Source organism: Micromesistius poutassou (genome assembly GCF_964030765.1).
Source record: "Micromesistius poutassou genome assembly, chromosome: 13".
In the NCBI taxonomy this organism is placed as follows: Eukaryota; Metazoa; Chordata; class Actinopteri; order Gadiformes; family Gadidae; genus Micromesistius; species Micromesistius poutassou.
In genome coordinates this window covers 3,167,575-3,193,638 of record NC_140283.1, presented here as the reverse complement: position 1 = coordinate 3,193,638, position 26,064 = coordinate 3,167,575, and the positions used below count along the sequence as shown (strand labels likewise).

Here is a 26,064-nt window from a genome sequence, read left to right as displayed (position 1 = left end):
CCATTGTTCCACGTAATGTTAGACACCAAAAGATTATAAAATAATTGTGTTTAATCATTTAGAGATGACAAAACAAAATCTGACAAACTTGGATAGGAAGGCACATGTCACTAAGAAATAAAACATGACAACTGCACCCAAAACACAAACAACAATCTATACTTGGGTTTGAAAACAAACCGTGCTCTGATTGAGTGTATATTAACTCTGCATATTCACCAGGGAACGGGCCAGGCAGCCCGCGGGCACAAGGAAAACTAGGAGTTCTGATTCAGAATTGTTCAACCCTTCATTGACACTATTGTGTAATTTCCCAATCTTGATCAAAGTCAAACCGATTTTCACTTTATATTATCCTTGCATCATGAAACTGCACATGTGAAGACCAAGTATGATTACTATGCTCACACAGGGCCGTGTTCTCTGCTCCTTGTGTTAAAACGCCCTACAGAGCAGGAACATGATGGGGGGGGGGGGAAGTTTACAGGATGAGGGGAAACTTGGGTCAGCGGAAGAAATGGTTTAGCTTTCCTCCCCCGATGATAATTCTTCTACCTCATCCGCTTCTCCACCGATGGCCTTCCAAAACGCTTTAGCTACCTGTGGAACATATTTAGGGCCAATTCAAATAGGGTTAGAAAAGGGTACATAAAAACATAAACAAGACTAAGTGTGATGCACAGTTGATTGCGATTATCTTTACAAATCACACCATAAAAGGGCTTTATTACTAAAATAAATGATCAGGATATTTGAGTGTGCTCCTAATTTAAAACTATTGCTGACCTTTTCTGCATGAACTTTCCTCTGGTCGTGTGGTAACGATGATGCCTTGTCTGCAAGGAAAACATTGACATTTTGTCATGATATGCTGCCACTGGTCCTAATGATGTGCCGTCCTTCCTGGTTGTGAACACATCGCCTATTCAGTAACCAATCACCTTTCATTTCTTTGAGCTTGGTGAAAAGCCGTTCAAAGTTCTCCACATCTGCATCTCCGGCGGTGAGATTCGCCAACTCCTGGATGTCCAGATGTGTCATTGGGTCTAAGAAAAAAAGATAGTGATAATATTTCATTGATCACTCATACTGTATACATGGTTATTTATTATATTATTAGAATTTCGTTCACTCACCAACTATTGTTTCCACCCGAGCTGGCGCGCTGCCCTCACTTTCTCTCACCGCAGGCACCTCGCTCTCGTTTGCACCCTCTGCTGGCGAACTAGAGGACTGTGAATGAAGGACGAGTTAGCGTGTCCCCCTCCAGCCAAGATCACCTGAAGCCAGCGGTTTCATGTTTTGCAAGTGCAGGCTCATCACAGTGATTTCAATCCACCATCTAGACTTTACTGACGAGCACAACTCACACAAACAATGAGGACTTAGATCTGACTGACCGGAGCGTTTGGTCCACTGTGGAAGTTGTTGTGTCTGTTGGCCACCAGGCTGCTCATCAGACCAAAGCCCTGGTTGTGTTCTGGGACATTAAAGGATCACAACACAACTGATTTGTGATCCAACGACGTGCTGAACATAATTTGAGCACATTGTCCAAAAGAAACATTCATTGTTAATACTATGAATGTGAAATGATAAATAGCTCCATACAGGAGCTAAGGCAAGGCAACTTTATTTATATAGCACTTTTCGTACACGAGGCAGACTCAGTGCTTCACATTAAAACATCGTCATACAATGAAATGAAAACAAATGAAAACATGTTAAAAGTGCAATGTATTTAAGATTTAGCAGAAAGCTAAAGTAAACATAAAATTCATAATTAGTTAATTTAAATATCTCACCATCTTTCATCTCTACACTGGACCACACGTTGGCATTCAGAGCCTGTAGGATCCTCTTCACCCCTGTGGACTCTGGGAAGTCATCTGGGAAACACAACAAATATATAAAAAAGGTCCAAAATGAGTCAAGTTGAGTCATTGTGATGTAATGATGATTGCCATGCTAGTTAAACACTGAAGGCATCAAAGAAGAATAAAAAATAAAAAAATCACAGTAAAACATAAACGAGTGTTGTGCATTCATTACCGTCTTCATCCGGTAAGTCTTGAGGGTTGAGCTCTACAAGCTCAAAGGCATGGGCCAAACACCACTGCTGTGCTGCGTGTCTACTGACCCCTGCAACACACAGCAAAAGGTCATGTTTCAAACCATCGCTCCGCATCACGTTGAGCCATTCAAACAAATAACCACAAAGTGATGAGAGGCAATACAAACCCTGTTCACAGACTCTGTCGCACACCAGAATAAGTACCTCTGGACCGAGATCTTCCACGACTGATATCCAAGGTGAGAGCTTTTCCAAACCATCTTTCTGACAACAGAATACACGTAAAAATAAAAAATAAAACACAGTAAGGGCATTCTGTCACGTCACATAATTAAGATGCCATCAGTTATACAATAAGACCTACCGCTGTGCTGTCAAAATACGCAATGAAAGCCTGCATGGACTGTGCAATCTCGGCGGTCATCTGGAAGGGGCTGGCCACCGTGCACAGCCTCACATCCGCAGTGTAGTACTTGTTGTTGAGCGTCCATGGATACCAGGTCACCGTCTCCTCCCGCTTCACGGGCTCTGGCAAACACTCTGTGCTGAGAATCTCTAAAAGGAGAGACAAGTCAATCAATCATCAATCAATGGCTGTATGTTGTAGATAAACTGTGACGACGCGTCTGAAACGACACCTGCGAACTTAACTAGCTGAACGCACCAACGCATCTTCCGAATCAACCTTATACTAAACAAACAACTATGTAATTTGGAGATCTCAAAGCGTAAATCACGAGTAAACTAACTAAGCTGGGTGTCCGTCGCGTTGACAAATGCGATTGACACCCAGCTTAGTTAGTTGACGCCTGATAGCTCCCTCGGCTAGGAGCTAGCTTCAGGTGACAGATCCTCGGCTAGCGGCTAGCTTCGGGTTAGCTTCGTTGTTGGGATGACGCACGTTTGATCAGCTCTTCCTCTTTGAACGCAGGGTCGCTGCTGGTGACGAGTATCGACGGGACGGTGTCCTCCTCCGCGGTCTCTTCGACAGATGACATGGTGCAGGGGAGCGGGCAGAGGCGGACGCAAACAAACACACACACACACACACGAACCCTACGCGTTAGCTCCGTGCGGCGGTGACCTCTGACCCGAGCACTGCTGACTGCCTCTTCCGGTTCAACGAGGAGACGAGCGAAGGGTCGTATTTTTTTTTTTTATATTCTACTTTTGCTGCATGGTCAGTAACCGCGGCTGTATGTGCATATTATGTGTTGAACGACGTGGCTGCTGCTTCTTAGTAAATGCTGAACATGTACTACATACAGGCGTGTTTCGTCACGTGACACGTGTGTGGGAGTTTCTCGCGTTGAACCGACTTGGCGTCGGGTTGTCATGGTTACGAGGACTCGTCTCTCTCCGACAGGAGCCTCCTCCTCCGGGCTTAATGCCACAGAAACTTAAAAAAAAATGTGTTGTGACTGATTCTCTGCATGGCTCATGCGTTGTGTTTCTCAGGTCAAATAACTAACTAACTCACATTTTCCAGGCGTGATGACTGCGACACTCAGAGGCGAAGAGGTGGAGGAGCTGGGAAGAGTTATTGCGCAGGTAGGCTGATGGTGCTGAGGTTCACAAGCACTGCTATTCTGGATCTAGGACCTAGTGGTGGTTGAACGCGCAGTCTATAATTTGCTAAGCTCTTTTATCTGACGACGTGACATTAGATGTAGTTTGCCATTTTTGCAAACGAGTTGTAACCCCAAAGGTCTTCCACAGTGTAAGCAATTAGTATTATAGTTTAATTTGCCATTGTTGTCAGTTATAATCTCGCCCATATTTCATGCTGCAGGTCCAGGACGATTTGAGACAATTAAGGCGTGAAATTGCTATTAAAGGAAGTGAGGAAAAATTGGACCTCCTAGCCTTAGACAAAGCCATTCACCGGACAGAATGTGGCATACGGGTAAGGACGCTCACCAGATAAATCCATTACCTCTAATTGATATGGATGACTGTTATTACAATCAAACCGATATTGTTAATTGAAAACAAGGCTTTCTCGTCTGATAATAGAAGCATGCAGAGCAATGTCTTAAAGCAGTGAACAACCAGATACTTGTGCTCCCAGTCATTGAAGAAAAACAGCCCACCGCACAGATTCCCAAATGGTAAGCAGACCATTTTAGTTGTCACTTTAGTTACCCGAAACAGAAACTGTATTCATGAAAACAAGGCAGAAAAAAATATAGCACAAACCACACAACAGACACACAATAGGAAAAGTCCAGAAATGTATTGAATCAAGTAAGTATTCAATAAAGTAAAACAGTAAATTGGTAAGTTGATACAGTTTTACACCAGTTGTCTCCTGTGACAATATTCCAGTAGACCCATGCATTCAATACACTTCAACAACCTCCGAAGGATGTATTGTCACTATTGTTTCCAGTCCATTCTATCCCTCTATCATGTGCTAAAAATACATCTAAACACACAGGGGGCCCCCGCTGGAGAACATACCTAATGTGCACCGCCAGAGGGGAGGTCCTGACAGGATCTCCCCTGGGGAGAAGGTAAGCCCACATTCATGTTTTTAAAGTACTCTGGCTCGGTTTCTTCATTCTGAGGTTCCTATCACACACAAACGACAACCTTGGCCTGTGTATCTGCCGTTTGTCTCAGCACAAGTTGGCGTTGACCATGCGCCTGTTGTATAATCCGGCGCATCCTAAGACCAGGACCATCATGCACGAAAAGTTCGGGGTCCCACTGCCTGATGTTCACAAGAAAAGTGTGACCTCTGTGAGTACTTAGCCCTCGAATCGCTCAGCACTAGGTATTTTACTGTCTGCATTTCCAAATGCTGTGGTACTTCGTATCACAAATTGTAATAAGCAAGGAATACCTGTCACTCTGTGGATAAGAGGGTGAATGTTTTGAACAGGGTGTTCATGACGGATACAACGGGGTCAGGTGCACTCAGCACTCCAGGAGTTAGATCGGAATCAGCTGATTACCGAACCATCATGGCTGTTTAGAATAAACCCTGTCTATGAAGACATTCCATTCCATTCCATTTATTTAGCTGTGACCTCTGTCTAAAGAGATTTACAATAATTGCATTCACCAATGAAGATATAACCAAAAAAGCGTTCATAAATTCATCAAATTAGCAAACTGCTTTTAGGCGCTGAATCATAAAAACAACGATAGCGACAGGGACATAATGTCACCAACAGGGACATAGTGTCGACTTGCTGGAGACAGGCCCCCCTCTTGTAGGCCTTTAGAGTTGCCGAGGTTCATCTCTCACAGCACCTCCGGCTTATTGTTGCAGAATAAGATAATTATCCGGGACACCTTTTTCTGCAAAAAAATATTAATGAACAGGCCTGTGCAATCTGGCTCCACCACTTTGCGCTCAGCCTCTCATTCAGTTTTCTATTCCACGATATTGATTCTGTGCGACCCCGACGTTTTGATATCAATTACAACAGCGCAGGCTGCCTGTCTCACAGGAGACACCATTAGGACGTATGAGGGAGTCCCGACAACCGAGTAAAATTAATTGGCGCGATGCTGCTCCTGGGCGGTTATTCCCCTCCTCTTAACAACGGGTACTTGATGGGGCAGTGAGGAGCGATGCGTCGGGGCATGTGTTGCTGGATGACACCTGAGCTCCCTTCCTCCTTCCGAGGGAGGCGGCCACATAAAGGTCACTTGGCTTTAGCGATGGCAGCCGCCACCTCTCGCACAGCAAACAAATTAATCTTCGCCAAAGGTCGGCCGCAAGTTTTAGACATATTTTTCACGCGTTTATCTGGCAATATCTTCTCCATGGGCATCTGTACTTGACATGAAAAAATGGGAGGTGCGGGGGGTGTGGGGGGGGGGGGGGGGGGGGGGGGGGGGGGCATGGCTGTCACTCGGCTACGGAGAGAATGAAAGAGCTGGCTGCAGAAAAGGCAGCAGATTGCAGCACATCAGCATTCTCCGAGGGAAACAGGCGCCCGATTGCCACGCTATGGGCTACTGCTTTACAGCTGTCTTTGGACAGAAGTGGGTACCTATTCCAGCATGCCAATAAGACGGGTGTAGCTTACCCAACTGCTAACCACTGGCAATATGCCCATTCCCCCCCACACCCACCCCCTCTCCTGCATCTCAGGCCAGCTCATCTCCACTCCAGTCTCCACTTTTTTTCATTTTTTTTTCCCAGGTACCGCTTTCAGCAGCATATTTTTGCGGGCAATTTTTAGATACCTCCCCTCCCTTACCCCTAGCCCATCTTAAACAGATGTGTGCCTTTGAGGGGAATTTTTCTGGGCACCTGCCTGCTACCTGTAGTCTGTCAGAGAGCTCAGTGGGCTGAAGAGAAGGAAGCAGGTGGACATCGAGTGATAGGTTTGGAGGAGCAGGAAGTTGAGACTTCATACGTATCTCTTCAGACCGGGGAAGACAGCTGAATCAATCACTATAAAAGCAATCAAGGAAAATTCCATCTGCAGTTTCCACTGTGCAGGCTTAACAGTTTATCTGTAAAGGTTAACAAGAGTAGGAAAAAGAATGAGTCTTAAATTCTGGTGAGCGCGACTCTATACTTTGCAGAGTTGTAATTAATTACGGCAGTTTACAACTTTGTCAATGTGTGTGTTAATGTGTTATAGATCTCCCAGTCGATTAGATCTCCCATCTCTTTAATCAAGATAATCTGTTTGTTGTACAATAGTATTGTTCTATAACACATCCATCCACATAATTCATGACCTTCTGTGATGAAAAACAGATTACATTAAAACTGCTCTCTGTAGAGACTTGGTCAGATATTATGTGCCGTAACAAGTGAACCTAAAGATTTTACACTAAATTCAGCTCAGTCACTATGCTCATATTGATATAAATCATGCTGCACCATGACAACATGAATGAATGATTACAAAAATACAAAGCTGTTGATTTAAGTGGTGGTTCATTCAATTACTCTGAGACTGAGTACGATGTGTAGGATAAATGTATTGTTATCTAATGGACATCCTTGATTTGCAGGGAGTTCCATAAATGAGGTTTGATTATTATGCAACACACACCAGTTCTTGTTCTGCTCCAAAGTACACCTTCTATCACCCCCTGCTCCAGGCAGCCCACCAGAGGGGGATCACCGGCCCCAGAGTGGACCTTCCCCTGGTCCGGCCCGAGGCAGGAGGCCTGAGAACTGGTACTGAAGGACCATCCTGTTCACACTAGTGCTCTGTGCTTTGGTCTTGGTCTCTCTGAAACCCTGACACCTCTGTATCTAATAACTAAATACGTCATGTCACGCCTTAAGATTGTATTTAGCTAGAACTCTAGCTCTACTCTAACTTTTTTTTTTAATATTCAATTTTAATGGTAATCACTAAATGAATTTCATTACATTTTTAAGTTGATAATTGAATATATCAACACATTTCCATGGATTGTGATGATCCGCGTTGTGAGAGCGTAACGCTGATATCATGTATCAACACATTTACATGCACTGTGATGATGTGCTGCTGTGATGATGATCTATTAGGAGGGGGCCCGCGGCTGGTGGACGGCGGTCCCGCCTCGCCGGCGCCAGGCGTGTCTTCTCTGCAGACGATGGTCCAGCACAAGGCTGCGCCTCTCCACGTCAGAAAAAAGACTCTACCGCATGACCCGAAAAAAACAAAGGACATGCATGGTGTAGCCATTTGAATATATTATCTATATCAGCGGGACTCCAGATGGAGGATTTCAAACAGCAAAGTGTACATTATCAAGACTACAAGTTTAATAGCGGTAAAAAAACTCGCGGCTTGGCACGGGGATCTGAATACAAAGGTGTTGCTTCAGAAGCAATCAGACACTTTGTTGAGCACTCGCTGCTACAAGCCAATCTATTCTTTTAGAACAATTCCCTTATTAGCTGTTATTTTTGATAGATTAAAATCCCACAACGACAGTTATGTAGTAGTTGTAAGTGAGTGCGATGCATGGCTGCTTCATCCTTGCCTTGTTTATGTGTGTGTGTGTGTGTGTGTGCGTGTGCGTACGTGTGTGCATGTGCGTGTGTGTGCGTTTTCGTGTGTGTGTGTGCACATGCGTCTCTGTGCGTGTATGTGTGTGTGTGTGTGTGTGTGTGTGTGTGTGCTGAAGACCCGCCTGGGGACCGGCCGGTGAGGCGCCGTAAGCAGCCGACGGTGAGCAGGGAGCCCGGAGCAGCAGCAGGGAGGGCGGGCAGAGAGGGCCCCGCCAGCCTGACCGCCCTGCCACCCACACCCCCCGCCACCCCCGCGTCCCGGAGGGCAGACCCCCGGAGGGCAGACCCCCGGACCGCAGCGGGGTTGAGCTGGGCCCCTAAGAGCCCTGCGGTCAGTACACACCGGAGGGCTTTAGGTGGTGTTTAGTTGTAGATGCATGAAAGGAAGGTGATTTAAAATAATTTTTATATTATCCTTAATTATGATTTGATTTGTGTTTACATTTTTCTAAATGTTGTATTGGTAAATAAATAAAACTATTATAACAATTATTATTAAAAGAATAACCAGTATTTTAATATAATAATTACTATTATTATGATGATACTATTATTATTATTATTTTTATATCACATATTATCTTGCTATAATTTCTTATAGACCTACTTATAGATTTACTTATCTACTACTACTACTACTACTACTGCTACTGCTACTGCTACTGCTACTACTACTACTACTAATACTACTACTACTACTACTACTACTGCTACTACTACTACTACTGCTACTACTACTGCTACTGCTACTGCTACTGCTACTACTACTACTACTACTACTACTACTACTAGTACTACTGCTACTGCTACTACTACTACTACTAATACTACTACTACTACTACTACTACTGCTACTACTACTACTACTGCTACTACTACTACTACTGCTACTGCTACTGCTACTACTACTACTACTACTACTACTAGTACTACTGCTACTGCTACTGCTACTACTACTACTACTAATACTACTACTACTACTACTACTACTGCTACTACTACTACTACTGCTACTACTACTACTACTGCTACTACTACTACTACTACTACTACTACTACTAGTACTACTGCTACTGCTACTACTACTACTACTAATACTACTACTACTGCTACTGCTACTACTACTACCACTACTAATACTACTACTACTACTACTACTACTACTGCTACTGCTACTACTACTACTACTACCACTACCACTACCACTACCACTACCACTACCACTACTACTACTACTACTACTACCACCACCACTACCACTGCTTCAAAGCCCTTCCTCTGCCTCCAGCTGTCTCTGCTGGGCGGTCCCGCGGCGGCCGTCAGCCAGTTCCCCTTCTCCATCGCCCACGGCCGGGTCGACCCCGCGGCCGCAGACTTCTGCCTCTTCAAGCAGCAGTTCTGCCTGCTGTGGGGCGGGCTGGACGCCCTGCGCGCCCTGGAGACGCTGCTCCGGCGCTTCGCCGTGCCGCTGGCGCGCGTCAACGGCGAGAGGCTGGCCGAGTGCGGCCTGGGCCGCGACCTGGCCTGGGGCTGGGCCACGCCCCCGGTGTCCGCCCTGCTCTCCACCCTGGACAACCAGTCCGAGGTGTGGGCTCTCCTGCTCCGGCCCGGCCAGCGCTACAGGGGCGAGGGGGGCGAGGAGGCGGCCGCCGTCCGGGTCCAGACCTGGTGGAGGGGCCGGCTGGCCCGCGCCGCCTTCCTGCGGCACCGCCGGCGCGTGTGGGCCGGGGGCGTCCTGGCCCTCGCCTGGTGGATGTGCCTTCAGATGCGGCGGGTCAGGAAGGCCCTGCAGACCCGGCGCAGCAGACAGCTGGAGAGCCACCGGCAGAGAGCCCAGGTACCACTGGGTCTCTGGTTACTTCAACGCTACACAGAAACAGGCTGCTTCTACCCCACACGTTTATCTTCATGACGTGTTTTGACTATTTGGAAAAAAGGGAATAATACAATTCAGCCATGCATCAGCCATGCCAATTCTAGCCCTGGCTTCAGACCTCAGTGGAGCTATAGGCCGTGAGAGGTACGCCCACTGCCTCACTGTACCTTCCTCCCCTTGGAGCAGGTGTCAAGTCCTTCGCTTTAGCGGCTACATCTCCCTGAACATGGCTGGCATATTAATTAAATGTCGAAACGCTTGTACCGTCATTGTCTGCACGCACGGTTTATGTTCTGTATGTTCCGAGCGTCGGAACATACGTGCGTACGTACGCCCGGTTAATTAGGCCTGCAGATAGTCCTCTGGCAGAGCGCATCGCGGAGCGCGCTGATTGAATTAATTGGTAAAAGAGCTTCGTAAGAAAGCATTTAATGGAATGGAGACGGCGGCGGCGTCTTAATGCACGGCGCGCCTCTGCGTGGCTCAGTGAGCGTCGTGGTGTGAGGAGCTCCATGTTGAGCTGTGGAGGGGGGGAGGGGTGCGGGGGGGTGGTAGAAGATGATGTGATGAGGATGGTGGAAGTCTGCATGCGTGTGTTTGCCTGGGGCCGTGTGTGTGCGTTTTTGTGTGTGTGTGCGTGTGTGCATGCACGTGTGCGTGTGCGTGTATGCGTGTGTCTGTGTGTGTGTGTGTGTGCGTAAGTGTGTGTGTGTGTGTGTGTGTGTGTGTGTGTGTGCACACGGGTGGCTTCACTCCCCACTCTCTCCTCTCTCTCCTCTCTCTCCCTGCTCTTCTTTATTTGCAGCATCTGGCAGCCAACTGGAAACACATCCAGTCCTCCACCAGGACCATTATCCACATTCCATCATTAGGTACCTCTCTCTGTGTCGGCATCACATCCACACGCGCCAGCAGGCACACGCACACACACACACACACACACACGCACGCACGCACGCACGCACGCACGCACGCACGCACGCACGCACGCACGCACGCACGCACGCACGCACGCACATGCACACAGCAGGCCCACCACTGCGCTGCTCCCAGCCTGTGTCTCTGGTCAAGGCTGCCTGTCTTATTGAAACGGCCCTCTGCTGGAGACCTCTCCCAGCCCGGTGGCGTGCCGGGGCACGGGGCAATTTACTCCAAATCACCATTTAATCCTCAGAATAAGCAAATTAGACGTCATCTTCGGGTGTCCGCGTTGGGACACGCCACCACTCGCACACGTGTGTGCGTTTAACCCCAACGCCGAGGGGAAAACAACATTGATTTAAAAAGGAATCAGCATCGACATAGCCCACTTTTTCCTCCACAGTGCGTTACTGCGTGTGCTGCGATCCCGTCTCCGTGTTCCCATCCCAGAGCGGAGCCCCGCATTTAGACTGTAATCAGCAGTGTGCGTTGTAAATCATTGAGCGATTGTCTAAAATTATTAAGCCTAATTACCAGCAGATGGAATGCTTTATTTGCACTCGGGGTGGCTACGGAGAGTGGCATGTGAGCAAGGATAATTAGAAAGTTGAACCCCATTGTTGTTAATTAGCATGAATCCAATCATTTAATTACCTTTATTCATTTGAGGATTCTCTCTCAGGCAGAGATCCAGACAGACAGACCCAATCCTGGAGGGTGTCACTGCGTGTGCACACACTCCCACTCAAGGCTCCTAGCAGGCCGCCCAGGCTATATTTAGGCGACGATAATCAACACCATGACAATAACAGCACAACGCCCGACCTGCATGGTTTATTTACTCGGTCGCAGTAATTGTTCCAACCTTGTTATTGTGGCGTTGTTGAACTAGCACTGAGCGGAATACAATTACATTCATTCAGAAACCATTAACATCATTAAGCTAATTAATTTCAGCAACCCATTTAAAATATTGTATTCAAACCCTGGTGCCTTTTAGTAGGTCAGGACATCTAGTCCAGACCGACGGGTGGGGGTGTCTGTGAATGTGTGTGTGTGAGCAAGGTGGATACGAAACACTTGTGTAAGTGTTATTTATACTAATATGCTACAATAACACTTAACACATATTTAATATCTACAATAATGTGATCATCGTTTTACAAATCTCCTCGTAACAACAGCTTAAGGCGGATGCTAATGAATGATGTTTTTAGCGTGGAATGCGTTTCCCTCTTTGCGACAGGCTACAGTCAGAGACAGCGTTCGCAGTTGAAGGACTTTGGCATCCTGCAGAATACGCAGATAAGCAGACTGGCTGACATCAGAGGTAGGGGAGCTCTGCATTGTTTCATATCTATGTGATGTAATGTAATGTAATATAATTTAATATAACGTAATGTAACGTAATTTAATGTGATGTAATGTAATGCAGTGTAACTCAATGTAATGTACTATAATGTAATGTAATTTAATATTACATTACTGTTAAATGTAATGTAATGTAATTGAATGTCATGTAAAGTAATATAATGTAATGTAACGTAATGTAATGTAATGTAAAATGTGATGTCATGTAAAATGTGATATAATGTAACCTAATGTAATGTGACCTAGTATAATGTAATGTGATGTCATGTCATCTACTGATCCAGATTTGCCCCTCTCCCCCCTCGCCGCTTGTTGTTTCAGACCCCAACGTGGATGTGATCTACGTGGCCCCCCGGCCCCCGGGCAAGGACGTCACTGGCTACTACGCCAGTCTGCTGGAGCTCCAGGCCCCGGGGGCCCCTGAGGGCCCCTCAGGGCCCTCGTCATTAGGGAACCACAAGCGCTTCACCATCATCACACCGGAAGCCCTGGACTACTTCCCGGTGAGCTTTATGCGTACGGCTGCTAGTCGTCATCTAAGAGTGGGTCAGGGCTCTTAATGTGAAATGCCTGATCTAGGATCTGGGTGGTTGAGGGCTCTTAATGTGAAATGCCTGATCTAGGATCTGGGTGGTTGAGGGCTCTTAATGTGAAATGCCTGATCTAGGATCTGGGTGGTTGAGGGCTCTTAATGTGAAATGCCTGCACTGGCCTGTAGAGGGCACCAGCCTGCTTGAGGACTACCACTGATACAACTGGTTTAATGTTTTCTAGCTAGAAAATGAACATGGAAAACATTTAGACATTTAGGTTATGAAAATAGAACGGTAACACAACGGTTAAAATTGGCTAAATGTTTCTTGCAGAGAATAATCATTCTTTACTTAACGTATTTCTCACCCATTTATTTAAACTAAACTTCTTCCTATTATTCAACTGTTACATTTTATTAACTGTTTAAAAAAAAAAAATATATATATATATATATTTTTGGATAAAATATTCATTGGTATGAACCTCATAGATATCATAGATGACCAATATGTTCATATAAATGTCCGGTACCACTCCAACCCACAACGTGTTGTGTTGTGACTCCCACCATATTAAATGTATTACATGGTAGATTCTTATTAATTTCTCCATTGATTTTCCTGCTGTTCTGTTGTTAAACTGTGCCAAGCGGTGTTGCTGAGATGAATCACTGCTACCCACGGCTGGCAGCGCACTCTGCCAGTGACAGAAGGGATAATTCCATGTGGATCAAATAAATACAGATGTGAAGTAATTAGTTGTATTCCCAAGGAGCTCATTGCGAGGACACATTAAAGGGGTGAAGGATTGGGTAAACCGTCCACTGGCAGCTTGTATCAATTCAACCTGCTGCAGTACAGCAGAGGTCACCACCCGGGTGGCTCCTACAATAATAGATCTGTTGTCTGCTCACTTTGATAAATCAGACTCAGGTGCGCTCCTCGGACGCGCCACACAGAGCCCCTCGGTGCGGCGCTCACCGCTCCCTCTCTCTCTCTCTCTCCTGTGTGGGTCTCTCTCCCCCTGCAGACCCACAGCATGTGCCTGTCCACGCTGCTCAAGTACAGCCCGGGCGCCCTGCGCCGCATCAGGGGCCTGGTCCAGGGGAGGCGGGCCTACATCGTGGGCGGCGTGGCCCACGAGGACGACCTGGCCGTGGCCGACGAGCTGGGCGTGGCCATCCTGGCCTCCGAGCCCGAGGTGGCCCGGCGCTACGGCACCAAGACCGGAGGGAGGGGGGTGTTCGCCGGGGCGGAGGTGGCGGTGCCCCCGGGCCACGGGGGGATCCACTTCCTCCCTGAGGTGAGAGGCAACAACCCGGCCAAAGACAACGCTAAACACACCCTGAGGTCCTCGCCCCCCGGGGAAGCACCCTGCTCCGCCCCGGGAGAGGCTGACGCTTGTTCTCTCGTGTTCCGGTGTGTCCGTGTCGGCGGCTCAGCTCCACGAAACTCTGGCTCAGCTGGTGACGCTCAACATGGAGGTGAAGCGTTGGCTCTTCAAGATGGACGCTGAGTTTGGCGGCCGGGGCACGGCCTACTGTGACGTCTGCCACCTGAGCTGCCACGGTCGGGCCCTGCAGGAGTACCGGCGCCTGGGGCCGGAGCTCTGGAGCCATCAGTGGACTCAGGTACAGATGTTTTCCGTTGAGGAGAGGGCCGTGCACCTGCCGCCATAGTCCAAATACCTGATTTTACTTCATCTGTATGATACATTCGTTTTCTTGCGATAATGCGTTCAAAACACTTCACACCATTAGATGCGTTCCTGTCAGGGGAGTGTGTTGAAGTGTGTGTTGAAGTGTCGGTCACAGTGAGGTCACGCAGTGACCATCGGTCAGCTTAAGGTAAGGGTACAGCCACACAGCGGTCCCTGTGGTACAGTACGTTTAAGTAACACGCAAACTGAGAGCATTAAATCAATGGCTATCTCAGCATGCTGACACCCACAGCCTGGTCTAATGCATGTACGCGTTGAGGGGTTGAGGGGCGCCATAAACACTGGGACACAGCGCCCTGGCTTACCCCCCAGCAGTGGAGGTCGAGGCTTCTCACCTGACCCCCAGTATAATATCATAGACTGGGAGGACTGGGAGGGAGAAATGTGTTGGTTGGTATTACATCTCGAGTGCTTGCTTTCTTTTGCAAGTGACGCTCAGAAATACGCGGACTGAGTCTGGGACAGGTTGTAGGGACGCCTTTCTTGAACGAATCACAGTCGACTCGTTCCTTACAGAACACAAAACAAACCAAATGATCCAAAATAAACAATTGATCAGTAGCAGCGAAGTGCTGGTTGAGTATTTGAATGTAAACTCACCTTCTAAGCCTGTGGCTCTCACTTCTCATATACTTACAAAGTAGCCTTTGATTTTCTGTCAGGCGTTAATTACCGTATTTGGCCGTTTAACAGGGAGCTTCCTGTAAACTAATTACAGGCTAATCATTGTGGGCTTGGAGCACAATGATTTTACTCTTTATTTCATTTCAAAGCACAAACAGCCCTCCCAAGCTTCTTATGGTGCTTACTGCTTTGTTCCCATTAGCTGCTTTTTGAGTCATTCTGTGTGTGTGTGTGTGTGTGTGTGTGTGTGTGTATGTGTGTCTGCATACATGTAAGTCTGTGTGTTGTGTCGGTTTGTGTGTGTGTGTGTGTTTTTTCCAGGGCTGTAATTGTTGTGTCATTGGTGCTGTTAATTATTGCAGAGCGAGAGCGAGAGAGAGAGAGAGAGAGAGAGAGAGAGAGAGAGAGAGAGAGAGAGAGAGAGAGAGAGAGAGAGAGAGAGAGAGAGAGAGAGAGAGAGAGAGAGAGAGAGAGAGAGAGAGAGAGAGAGAGAGAGAGAGAGAGAGAGAGCGCTCGCCCAGGTCCATAATGGTGGCTGAGGCGGCGCGTGGGAGTAAATGTGTTTGTCTCACCAGCTGGGGTCCCATGGAGAGGGAAGAATGCCGAGGCCCCCCCGGCGCAGGCGGGCTGCCTCGGGGCTCCGGGGCCATATGGACACAACACTTAAACTGGCCTTTATTCTGCACCTTGCTCTTTTAATCAAAGGCAAGCGCACGTCCCGCGCGCCGCGCCGCGAGAGGCTCGCCGGCGCCCGGCCCGGCTCCCGCCGCGTTGTTTCAGCGCCCTCGCCAACACCAACGGGCCGCTCGCCGCGTTTTATACACCACGCTGTGTGGAGTTAGAGGACGTTAATTCTAATGTCATGGGCTCCTTCAGCACAGAGCGTCATTATGCATGACGCGCTGACGCATTTAACATAACAAAACATTTCGAGGTACAATCAAAAGTGTATGAATATTTCATGGTGGATTTATCTCTTTGCCGCGCGCGGCCCCTACCGCAGCAACAGTTGCTGCCGCACTCAAAGCGCGGCAGCGTATTTTGACATATAGCGCTCATTACTACGGCATAAAAGATTTAGTGCTAATAGCAGTCACCGTGACAGCGTGCAGGACTCCCTCAATTAACAACACTCTGGAGGATGTCGCCTGTGTGTGAGGAAGGGCTCATTACAATATCAACACTGTTATATTAAGAAGAAAGAATGGTAACAGACTTCTAGCAGACTTCTGATTAGTAAAGGAGACATGGACGTACACGGTTTACTTAAAAAAAAAGCGGTCCGATTCCCCCAAAAAGCAACGATCCCCCAGAACCCGTGATGAGCTCCCTCCTGTGAGGATCTCATGCCTGCGTGTCGCGCCGCTTCTTTGTGTGCCTGCTGGAGCCTTGGCATCACCAGAGACGCCGGGCATATGTTTTAATCACCGCCTGGCCTGAGAGGGGTGACTTTGCAAAGGGGGCAGCCAGCCTCCGACGTCAACAAGGAAGCCATGTGCTCGTCCAACAAAAAGATCTGCCCCTCTGTTTCCTCCAGAGAACAAGGAAAGCTGTGTCTGGAGGGGCAGAGAGAGGGACACGGAGGAGGAGGACAAAGCCTGTCCCCTCCCAGGGACAGCGGGGAGAATGGGCCCGACGGGCCCAAATACAGGGAGGCCCGAATGTTGCAGGATCCCCCCCTGTGCCGCAGACACACCCCCCCCCCCCCCCCCCCCCCAGGTTCCCTCTAAGCCTTTCTTCAAAGAGAGGTTAAAGATGTGTACATCTGCAAACATACAATGCCTGAAGGGGCTGGGGGCATGCAAACACTTAAACACTGCGACACCCAGCTTGCGTATGGATCATTAGGCACCACAGGGCCGAAATGACACCTAATAGCCTGGGCAGATGGAGCATTTCCTGCAGGGTCACGCCGCGCCGCAGCCCCTCTCCTCTCCTCTCTCTCTCTCTCTCTCTCTCCAGTATTCAGGTGTAGCTTCATCAATATGAGCGGACAAGAAGAGGCTTTTAAAGGCTCTGCTCTGTAAATATCGGCCACGGTTTCTGTTTTAGTACGGACGTAAAAACAAAATAACTGTGAATTATTTTTTTACCACAAAGGATTTTGCATAAATTCCCAAGGGATTTGTTGTTGAATCATGCGCGTTAGGTTTCCAGGAGATGCAGTTCCTCCATCGTTTTTTTTTCCTCTGTTTGTAACAAGAGAGAAATTAAATCGGGGGGGCCTACATCTCATTTCATTATCCAGGCCGCATGGACAGCAACGGAGCAACGCTCCAATCCTATCGCAGAGTCCTGCTCGCAGTTTAAGTCCAAATAATTTATTGCAAAACAAGCAGTTTTCATTTGTTTCTGCCCCGCTGTTTCACTGAAGCACACAGGCAAGGCCCCGGCTGAGCGCGCTCTTCCGTTGAAAATGGCACGCGCTCCCTTACCCTCTCTGCCGCGCCATTGTGTGCTTTATGGCTGGTGTAGGGAGCAGGGAGACACGCGTGTAGTGTGTGACCTCGCCTCTCATACCGCAGCTCGGATGGGAGAATGCTATCGCTGACATTACTGGAATACCAACGTGCTGCACGTTCTCTTCTTCCGTACTAATGCCAGAAAATGCTCAGAAGGAAGTGATATATTTAACAGTCAGGGAGTAAAAAAGAGGATCATCTTTATCATTGTTATTTTTGAATGCGGGTTTTCATTTCTTGATCGTAAATTGTGTTAAAACCACACAAGCACACAGTCGGTGTGTTTGCTCACACACACACTCACAGACTGCATTTAGTACGACACACAAAGACCAACAATCACATGAGAGTGCTATGCAACTGTTTTCAGGTGGACACAGTAAAAGTTTGCAATTAACAGCATAATTAAGTGGCGAAACCATTACTTCGTTTCCTAGTTACAGAAACAAGAGAGTACTATCGATCCCCTGTCAGGCCGTGATTGATCCCCAGACGGCGGGGGGGTTTGCTTTAGGTATTCATCATCTGCCCTGGCCCTGGGTAGTTGTTATGGAGGTCTCCCTGGCTTGTGAGTTAAAGCCATTAGGCTCTCGAGGCCTTCTGATAATAGGCTGTCACTCCCAGATACGCCCGACAGACACGCACAAAGAGATTGAAGCGGCCCCCTAAACAGGCGCGCTAACCATAACAGACAGTTACAGCAGTGAGTGGGCGTCTACGTGGCTGCGGCGGTGGACGCGGGGAAAATGGTCTCAATCCCAACGGCAAAAGGTGGATGTGATTTGACCGCCTTCACTCGACTAGTACGAGCGTGCTACAGTGTTGAGAGCTCACTGTACGCAGAGCGGACTCCACCGCTGGGATAACTGTTGATGTTCCACCTGATGTGGATTCTCTGACACCCCCCTTCTGCTTCTCCGCAGGAACACGTTGTGCGTATGTATGTGGACCAGATCCCGGCGTGGCTAGCCCGCCATGCCCGGCCTGCCAACACCTCCTGCTACCCCGACTGGGCAGGCTTTCTGAAAGCCTTCCTCCAGCGAGGTCAGCCTCCTATTGTTAACCGTTGAATGCTTTTCACTCAGGGAAGAAATAACAACATTTGGGTGTCCACTCTTAATTTCCTATGCCTTTCTTTAGTGGCCAATAATGTAGTGCCCTTTTTTATTGAATAACAAATGTATTTCTTTGGACAGATGTCCTGCCCTCATTTCCTCCTGCAGCTGTGACTGCTCATGCCTCAAAACTTCTTTTTTTTTTTTTTAAACAACTAACAAAGTAGAAAAATAACTTCAAACGAGAAAAAGAAGTTAAGAGTTGGCGAGTGCACAACTTTTCTCCCTCCCTGTGTGTGTGTGTGTGTGTGTGTGTGTGTGTGTGTGTGTGTGTGTGCCCAGGGGGGCTGGTGGAGGCCTTCCCCCCCTCCCACAGTGTCACCTGCCTCACGGTAGATCTGCTGCTGGACCCCGGGGGGGAGGTGAGCGTGCTGTCCTGCGGCGACCAGCTCCACGGCGCCTGTCGGCTGCAGACCCTGGGCTCGTGCGTCCCCCAGGCCTCGGTACGCCCCGACGCCCTGCACGCTCTCTGCGCCCGCGTGGGCCGCGCCTGCCTGCAGCGCCGCATCCTGGGGTACGTCTCCGTAGACCTGGCCACCTTCCTGGACCCCCGCACCATGGAGCAGAAGGTAAGACGCCGGGCGTGGGGGGGGGGAAGCGTGTGAGTTCAGTTTAAAGCCGTCTCCTGTCAGGTGAAGATGCGTTTTTTTTTGCGATGCGCCGGGGGTGTCAGAGGACTCCATTTCGCCGCGCGCGGTCAGGGAGATCAATTTTTAGCCACATCGTGGGATTATATATTTCTTTCTTAGATAGATGCCTCCCCCACTTACTGCCCCCCGGGGACCCGCAAAACGGGGAAGAACACAGTTGGCACGCGGCCAAACGTTTCACAAGGCCGCGTAATAAACTGTCAGGTCTCATTGTGTCAATACGCTGATTCCACCGTTTAAAGGCCGACCTTTCACCCCCGCGACACTCAGGAATCTCGGAGCTACCTTATCCTCCAGACAATAGGTCATCCTAAAGTGATCTGACCGCTGGCTGGGAATACCTTGTCAGTGTTTAACCCCTGACTGGTCACTTGCTCCGCTCCCCTTCCTGATATTTATCTTGCTATTATATGGAGCGGCTCTATAGCCACCGTATCTTATCTGTCACATTTTGATGCGTTGAAACCTGCAGGATTTATGGTATTGCGAGGAAGGCGCGATGTGTGATGGGCTAAAGGCTGGAGCGTCACGCATGTAGCCACATTGACTACCTATTGATCCAGAGCAGGGGCAATGAAACGCTTCTCTTGACGAATTGTGCTATAAAATGAAAACTGAAACTAAAACACTTAAAGGAATAGAATTGTTTTACAATTCTGCAAAAAAGTGATGATAAATGTTTTTATCTTCCTCTCAAAAAAGACAATGAAAAAATAATTACAATGAAAAACCTTTTTCTTTGCCTGTTTGTTTTTTACTCGCTATATATTAGTTAATTTCTCTATTTGCATAATTTGTTTTCCATTTGGTTTTGACGCTGTGTGTACGATCATAATGGAATTCCAATCCGACGGCGATTGAGGACAGATTTGCAGAACGGAAGCAGCCACTAGAGGGAGTTGTGTTATGGATTTGGTGAAGGACTTCAAGCAGGCCAAGCCAATGCAAATTGTCTTGCTTTGGCGTTTATATGGATAATTGTATAATACTTTAATGTACTGCAGGTAAAAATGAATTAGTTGTATTTGGTATGGATTATGTTGGTATTTTGGTATTTTGGAAGTATTATGTTGGGTAAAGATGTTTAGGTACTCAAATTCACTGGCTAACTAACTTTGGTTGGGCAGAACTTAATGACATAATCTTGGGCACACACACACACACACACACACACACACACACACACACACACACACACACACACACACACACACACACACACACACACACACACACATACACACATCCCAACTAGACACATTCACAAACTAGGTCTTTATATATTATATATATATGGCATATATATACATATAATATATTTATATATTAATTATATATATATATATAGTTCTTGAATTAAAAATGGATGACTTACATATGACTTATCAATTATCTTTGACAGTTACAGTGCAGCCTGACAATTAATTTTACATTTAACGAAGACCCTAACTGAATATAGCTCATTGTCACTTTTATCAAGAACTGACCGCAACAGCCTGCACCTCAATTGAAGGCAGATCCATTATAGTCTGAATCACACCCCTACACAGGCACACATGCACACACTCACACACACACACCATGCACACACACACACACACACACACACACACACACACACACACACACACACACACACACATTACCGCGACGGACAAACCTGTCTGGATTTAAACATCCATTTAGATTCAAACCTGTTGCTAAAAGCCGCCTACTTTATTTGATGGAAAGAAGTGGGTCACATATGTTTGCCCTTGCAGTGTTTTTTCCTCCTCCACATTGTGGAACGGCGGGGTCCCATCTGCAGCATTAAGGTTTTTAATGAAAATGCAAGGCTATAGAAAACAGGTACAATCTGGGTTTGAGATTTTCCCCAGCTTTGTTAAGAGGGACAATGGGACACTGCGGTTTGATGTTGTGTGAGTGGAGTGAATGGCTCCGTGAAGTGTGTCCATTGGGGCCTTATGCATCAACCTGGGGGCCACATGGGCCCTTATCCATTCAAAGGTTGCTACCTTTAACTGTCCCAGATTACCGGGGGACCCGTATCCTGTGAAATGCCTCACACCAGCCTCCATAATTTATGTATTTATTTACTTATTTCAATTTTTCATTAAACCTACTGCTTATGATAATAACTGTAATATGAGTTGGGGTTATTTTCATACATGAAGACGAATAAAGAGAATTTATGCCATTCTTCGGTCTTCACTAAATCTTAAATGAACCTTGAACAATATATGCAGACATACAGGTGGCTTTTTTTCTAATACATTTATTTGAATCACAAATTGTTGAAATTTAAATCAAATATAAGTGCTTCTCAAAATTTGAATTGCCTTAGATCCCCCATTTATTGTCATTATTCCCTTTAAGTATCTACACTCCAAATCAATGTTTTTGTATAATTTACATTAAGACATTCTAAAATATTGATAATTCTTTATTATAAGCAATTGTCTCACCCTCAAAGAGATTATTGTCTGCTCCACACAATTCTCTTCATCATGACCTCCAACCTGTCAGAAGGGATTTGGCCACTTCTCAGTCAACAGCCCAACAGTTTATAATACAAAAGAAGAAGAAGAGGCGTCCCACTGATGGGCCTGGAGCGCGGTCAGACGTCCGTGTGCCAGAGCAGGCAGAGCGGCGGTAGGCAGAGCGGCGGTAGCCAGCGCGGCGTGCGAGGCAGCCAGCTATTTGCATTCGATGGCAGCAGCGCTTGCTTTGACAAATAGGAACCGCACACGAAGGCAGGCGACTGCCACTTAGTTATTAACAACTCCTTCACTCGTGATTTATATGCCATTTTGAAGTGAGGGCATAGCTATTAGGATGTTATCGGGGAAAATTAGCCCCGTTTAAGGAGAAGGCTACGACCGTACCTGACCCCTTAATATACTTATAATGACGCCATTTACCACACATATCACAAGTGTGTTCCGCACCAGACGCGGGGCCTAGCAGACTAACCATTGGTTCAGTGCCATACCGCTGCATTTAGAATAGGATGCTCTCTACATGGGTGGTGTGGTCTCTCTTAATGCTGACACACACACACACACACACACACACACACACACATTAACACACACACACACACACACACACACACACATAAACAAACATATATACGCACACACACACACACACACACATATATATACCCCCCCCCCCCCCACACACACACACACACACACACACACATTAACACACATTAACACACACACACACACACACACACACACACACACACACACACACACACACACATTTATACACACACACACACACACACACACACACACACACATATATATACCCCCCCCCCCACACACACACACACACACATTAACACACATTAACACACACACACACACACACACACACACACACACACATAAACAAACATATATACGCACACACACACACACACACACACACACACACACACACACACATACACACACACACACACACACACATATACACAAACACTCACACACACAAACACACACACACACACACCCATACACAAACATACACACACACACACACACACACACACACACACACACACACACACACATATATTTTTATATATATAGCTGAATGATTTAACATTGTTTCTCCTCTCCCTGCCTTGCTCAACATGGATAATATAGCAAGGAGTTAAAAGGTATCACCCTTATTTAATATCGTTGTGAATGTTTAATACTTCCTTCAGCAACAACAAATAAACCACATATTGCTATTATTGGATGCTCCTAGATCATCTCTTGATTGTGATCTTCTTGGTTGTGTGTGCAGGTGTGGGCCATCGATCTGGACCTGAGGTACAGCGACCAGCTGGCCCTCACACAGCTGCTGCTGGTGGTGACAGGAGCGACTCTGGACTGCCGCTCCTGTCGTTTACTTGTGCCGCTGCCGATCCAAGAGAAATCCCTTGAGAGTCCATCCACAGTACTATCCCCTGTTCCTTTCCATAGACTCTATCTTTACCTCCGCATCTCTGCTCTTCTGTGGACTTCACTGGTTGACGTGTCAGCTCACGGTGGCTTCAGTGAATTACTTTAATTTGTTTTCGGGAATAGTCTGGTTCAAACGCAGTAGAGCCTTCAAAACTAATTATTTCCAACCACAGTGTTCTCACCGATTGATCAGTGCTTTTGCAATGGATTTTTGTTAAATACAACTAAATACTGTAATTACGTACTGAGCCGAATTGGTGTTTAGTTGATGAATTCATTATCATTTTGATAGATGAGCCTAAATAAACGAGACATTAATAATTCATAGCACATTCATTATGCATGTGCATGTGTGCTTCAACACCTCATCAGCCCGGTGCCGGGCCCTAAACAATAGACGTCCTTTATTAGCAGCATGCCCGAGTTTACGCTTGTTGATCCCAGTTTGTTTTATTTGATCAAACTGTTAGCCAGTGGCCTGGCGTTTCCCCCCGCACAGCTTTTCAGCCCCTGCACCGGTTAATGGCTTTAGCCCCGGCTATCATTAGGGGCCTGCATATTACAAACACAATTAAATCCCTGCTGGACGCTTTTATCGTCTGTGCGAGGGTCCGGTATCTGACAGCTATAAACGCGCGGCCATCGCGGCGAGTTATGGTCCGCCTCCCGAGCTCAGCGGGTCTGAGTCCCGCTGCTGCTGTCTCTCCAAGGGGCCGACAGGGCCCCGGGGCGGGGGGGCTCTCTGAACTATATCCCACCTCTCAGTATTCAACCTCTGGAGCGTTACTTGTTTTTTTTTATGTATTTGTAGAGTCTGAGGATCCCCGAATCTTTGAAAGACTCGTTGATGAAAATATAGGTCATGCATTTCTAAGCGATTTTTGCATTGTGATTAATAGGAGTTTTTTTTTTTTTTGTCCTTCAAGTGTTGTACAGGGAGTGAATCGCGTACCTTATTAGCTTCAACATTTAATTATTTGTTTGGCAAAAAAAAAAAAAAAAAAGGGGGAACCACTTGTCTTGCAATTTTATTATTGACTGAAGTGTAATTGCCGTTGGGCATTTGGTGCTGACAATCTGGAGGAGAAATGGCTGATCCCTGTGAAGAGTTTTTAAAGTGTGTGAGATGAGTGAACACAATGACCTCCAGGCACGCCTGCTACTGGTAACTTACCATTAACTATGTTTTAGAAGTCAGTGTGCAGGCGTTAGGCAGAGACTCTTACAGATCCTCATGCAAGGTCACAGACTGCCATGGAGGTTTCAAACCCAGAACCTTTCGGCTGGCAGTCAAACACAACTAGACCTGATTGTCTAATGATTGGCTGTGTTCTGTTGTTGTTGTTTTTCTCCCAGCATGCTCCCCGCTACGCCGTGCTAGTGAACCGCCTGCTCCACACCAACCTGTCCATCTTCTACCACAGCGTGTTCTTTAACATGTGCAAGGCTCACGGCATTGGCTACGACACAAAGGTAAACACAGTGTTGACCCCACCGTCTCTTATGATTGATTCTATCTCAGGGGTGAGAGAGAGAGAGAGAGAGAGAGAGACACTGTCCACTGACATGTGATGTTGTGTTGTGTTGCAGAGGAAGAAAGGCACAGTGTTTGCTCTCCATGACAGCAGAGAGAGACACAGCATTGGGATGTTGTGAGTATCTTTTACATTGCGTTGTTACAGTTCATGTAGTCCCCCCTCTCCCCAGCCATAGAGACGGATGACACTTCACTTTTGAGTCCAAATCTGTGAAGCATCACTTAGAAATAAGGTCACTTAAAATAATAACACTAAAGATTTCTAATACTTCCAAATCTGTAATTTACTGATAATATACAAGGCATTATTTTCAGTTACCTATCTATTAAACTATTCCTTACAAAGAAAACATGAACAGTAGAAAGGCTACATGCAAACATTTACCTCACATTTCCTACCGTCATCAGATGACACGTGCGCAATTTAGATGACCACGGTTCCACGGACAGAGACAAAAGACTGTAATTTCAGTGGATTAGGGTCCGGGATCACTTTGCTCACTAAGATTATAATCCCCCTACGCAGGCTCAAAAGAGGGGGTTACTTAGGATATTTATTACGCAAATCCTTTGGCTTCCTCATCCTGTCTAATGGCCGCATAATGGTGAGGCACGACCGCGTCCCTCCCCTAAAGACTGCAATAGTGTCAGCTGAAAGTTCTCATTTACCCAGCGCTGCGGATAAACAAGGTGATTGTTTCTGGGCTGGCAGCAATGGGATCATTAGTAAACTCGTTTGTTTGGGGTGTCATTAATAGAACCGTCGGCGACGATCTCCTGGGATCCCTGGTGACCTTTGCTCGGAATCTGTCAGTCATTCATCAGGAAATATCATCCCCTAAAACACAAGGAGACACTAATTTCAAGGTACCTCGTTAATGACCTAACGATCGCTCCCTTCATCTTCATCATGACGTTGTGTTGTATATTCGGTCAAGCTTTCGCAGGACTTTTCTACATTCTCTCCATACACAGAGAGAGTGTAGCTTGGATGCTGTTTATTTGCAATATTTAAGGTAGTGATTATATGTTGATGTGTTTTATATCATTGTTAGGATTTGCTGAAGGACATTGAAGGTGTGCTGCAGATGGCAGCGCAGAACAAAGAGCAAGCATTGGAGGATGAAACAACTGAAGAGCTATCCGAATAATGTTAGGCTTCATGGGGTTTTGACTGCTTAATCAGACTATGTTGGAGCTGAAGCACAATGTATTGGCCATGTT

The 26,064-nt window shown here is 46.9% G+C and overlaps 2 protein-coding genes across 2 annotated transcripts; one reads left to right on the top strand and one right to left on the bottom strand.

Moving 5' to 3' along the window:
* Positions 1 to 29: 29 nt before the first annotated feature.
* On the bottom strand, positions 30 to 3,186 carry aagab (alpha and gamma adaptin binding protein). The gene is made up of 10 exons (XM_084477209.1): positions 2,976 to 3,186; positions 2,439 to 2,629; positions 2,242 to 2,338; positions 2,053 to 2,142; positions 1,806 to 1,889; positions 1,401 to 1,480; positions 1,137 to 1,233; positions 942 to 1,046; positions 787 to 836; positions 30 to 600 (listed from the first exon to the last, which is right to left on the bottom strand). Exons 1-10 carry the CDS (start codon positions 3,070 to 3,072, stop codon positions 523 to 525), a joined length of 969 nt encoding a protein of 322 aa, XP_084333335.1. The 5' UTR covers positions 3,073 to 3,186; the 3' UTR covers positions 30 to 522.
* Positions 3,114 to 25,991, top strand: iqch (IQ motif containing H; the record flags this gene model as incomplete). Its single annotated transcript, XM_084477814.1, has 23 exons — positions 3,114 to 3,215; positions 3,564 to 3,625; positions 3,867 to 3,980; positions 4,091 to 4,185; positions 4,515 to 4,590; positions 4,700 to 4,823; positions 5,103 to 5,113; positions 7,154 to 7,232; positions 7,572 to 7,721; positions 8,177 to 8,391; positions 9,349 to 9,897; positions 10,742 to 10,808; positions 12,104 to 12,187; positions 12,550 to 12,731; positions 13,792 to 14,064; positions 14,204 to 14,392; positions 18,491 to 18,611; positions 18,965 to 19,251; positions 23,143 to 23,295; positions 24,660 to 24,776; positions 24,894 to 24,955; positions 25,599 to 25,707; positions 25,896 to 25,991. Exons 2-23 carry the CDS (start codon positions 3,569 to 3,571, stop codon positions 25,989 to 25,991), a joined length of 3,210 nt encoding a protein of 1,069 aa, XP_084333940.1. The 5' UTR covers positions 3,114 to 3,215; positions 3,564 to 3,568.
* Between the last annotated feature and the right edge of the window lie 73 nt (positions 25,992 to 26,064).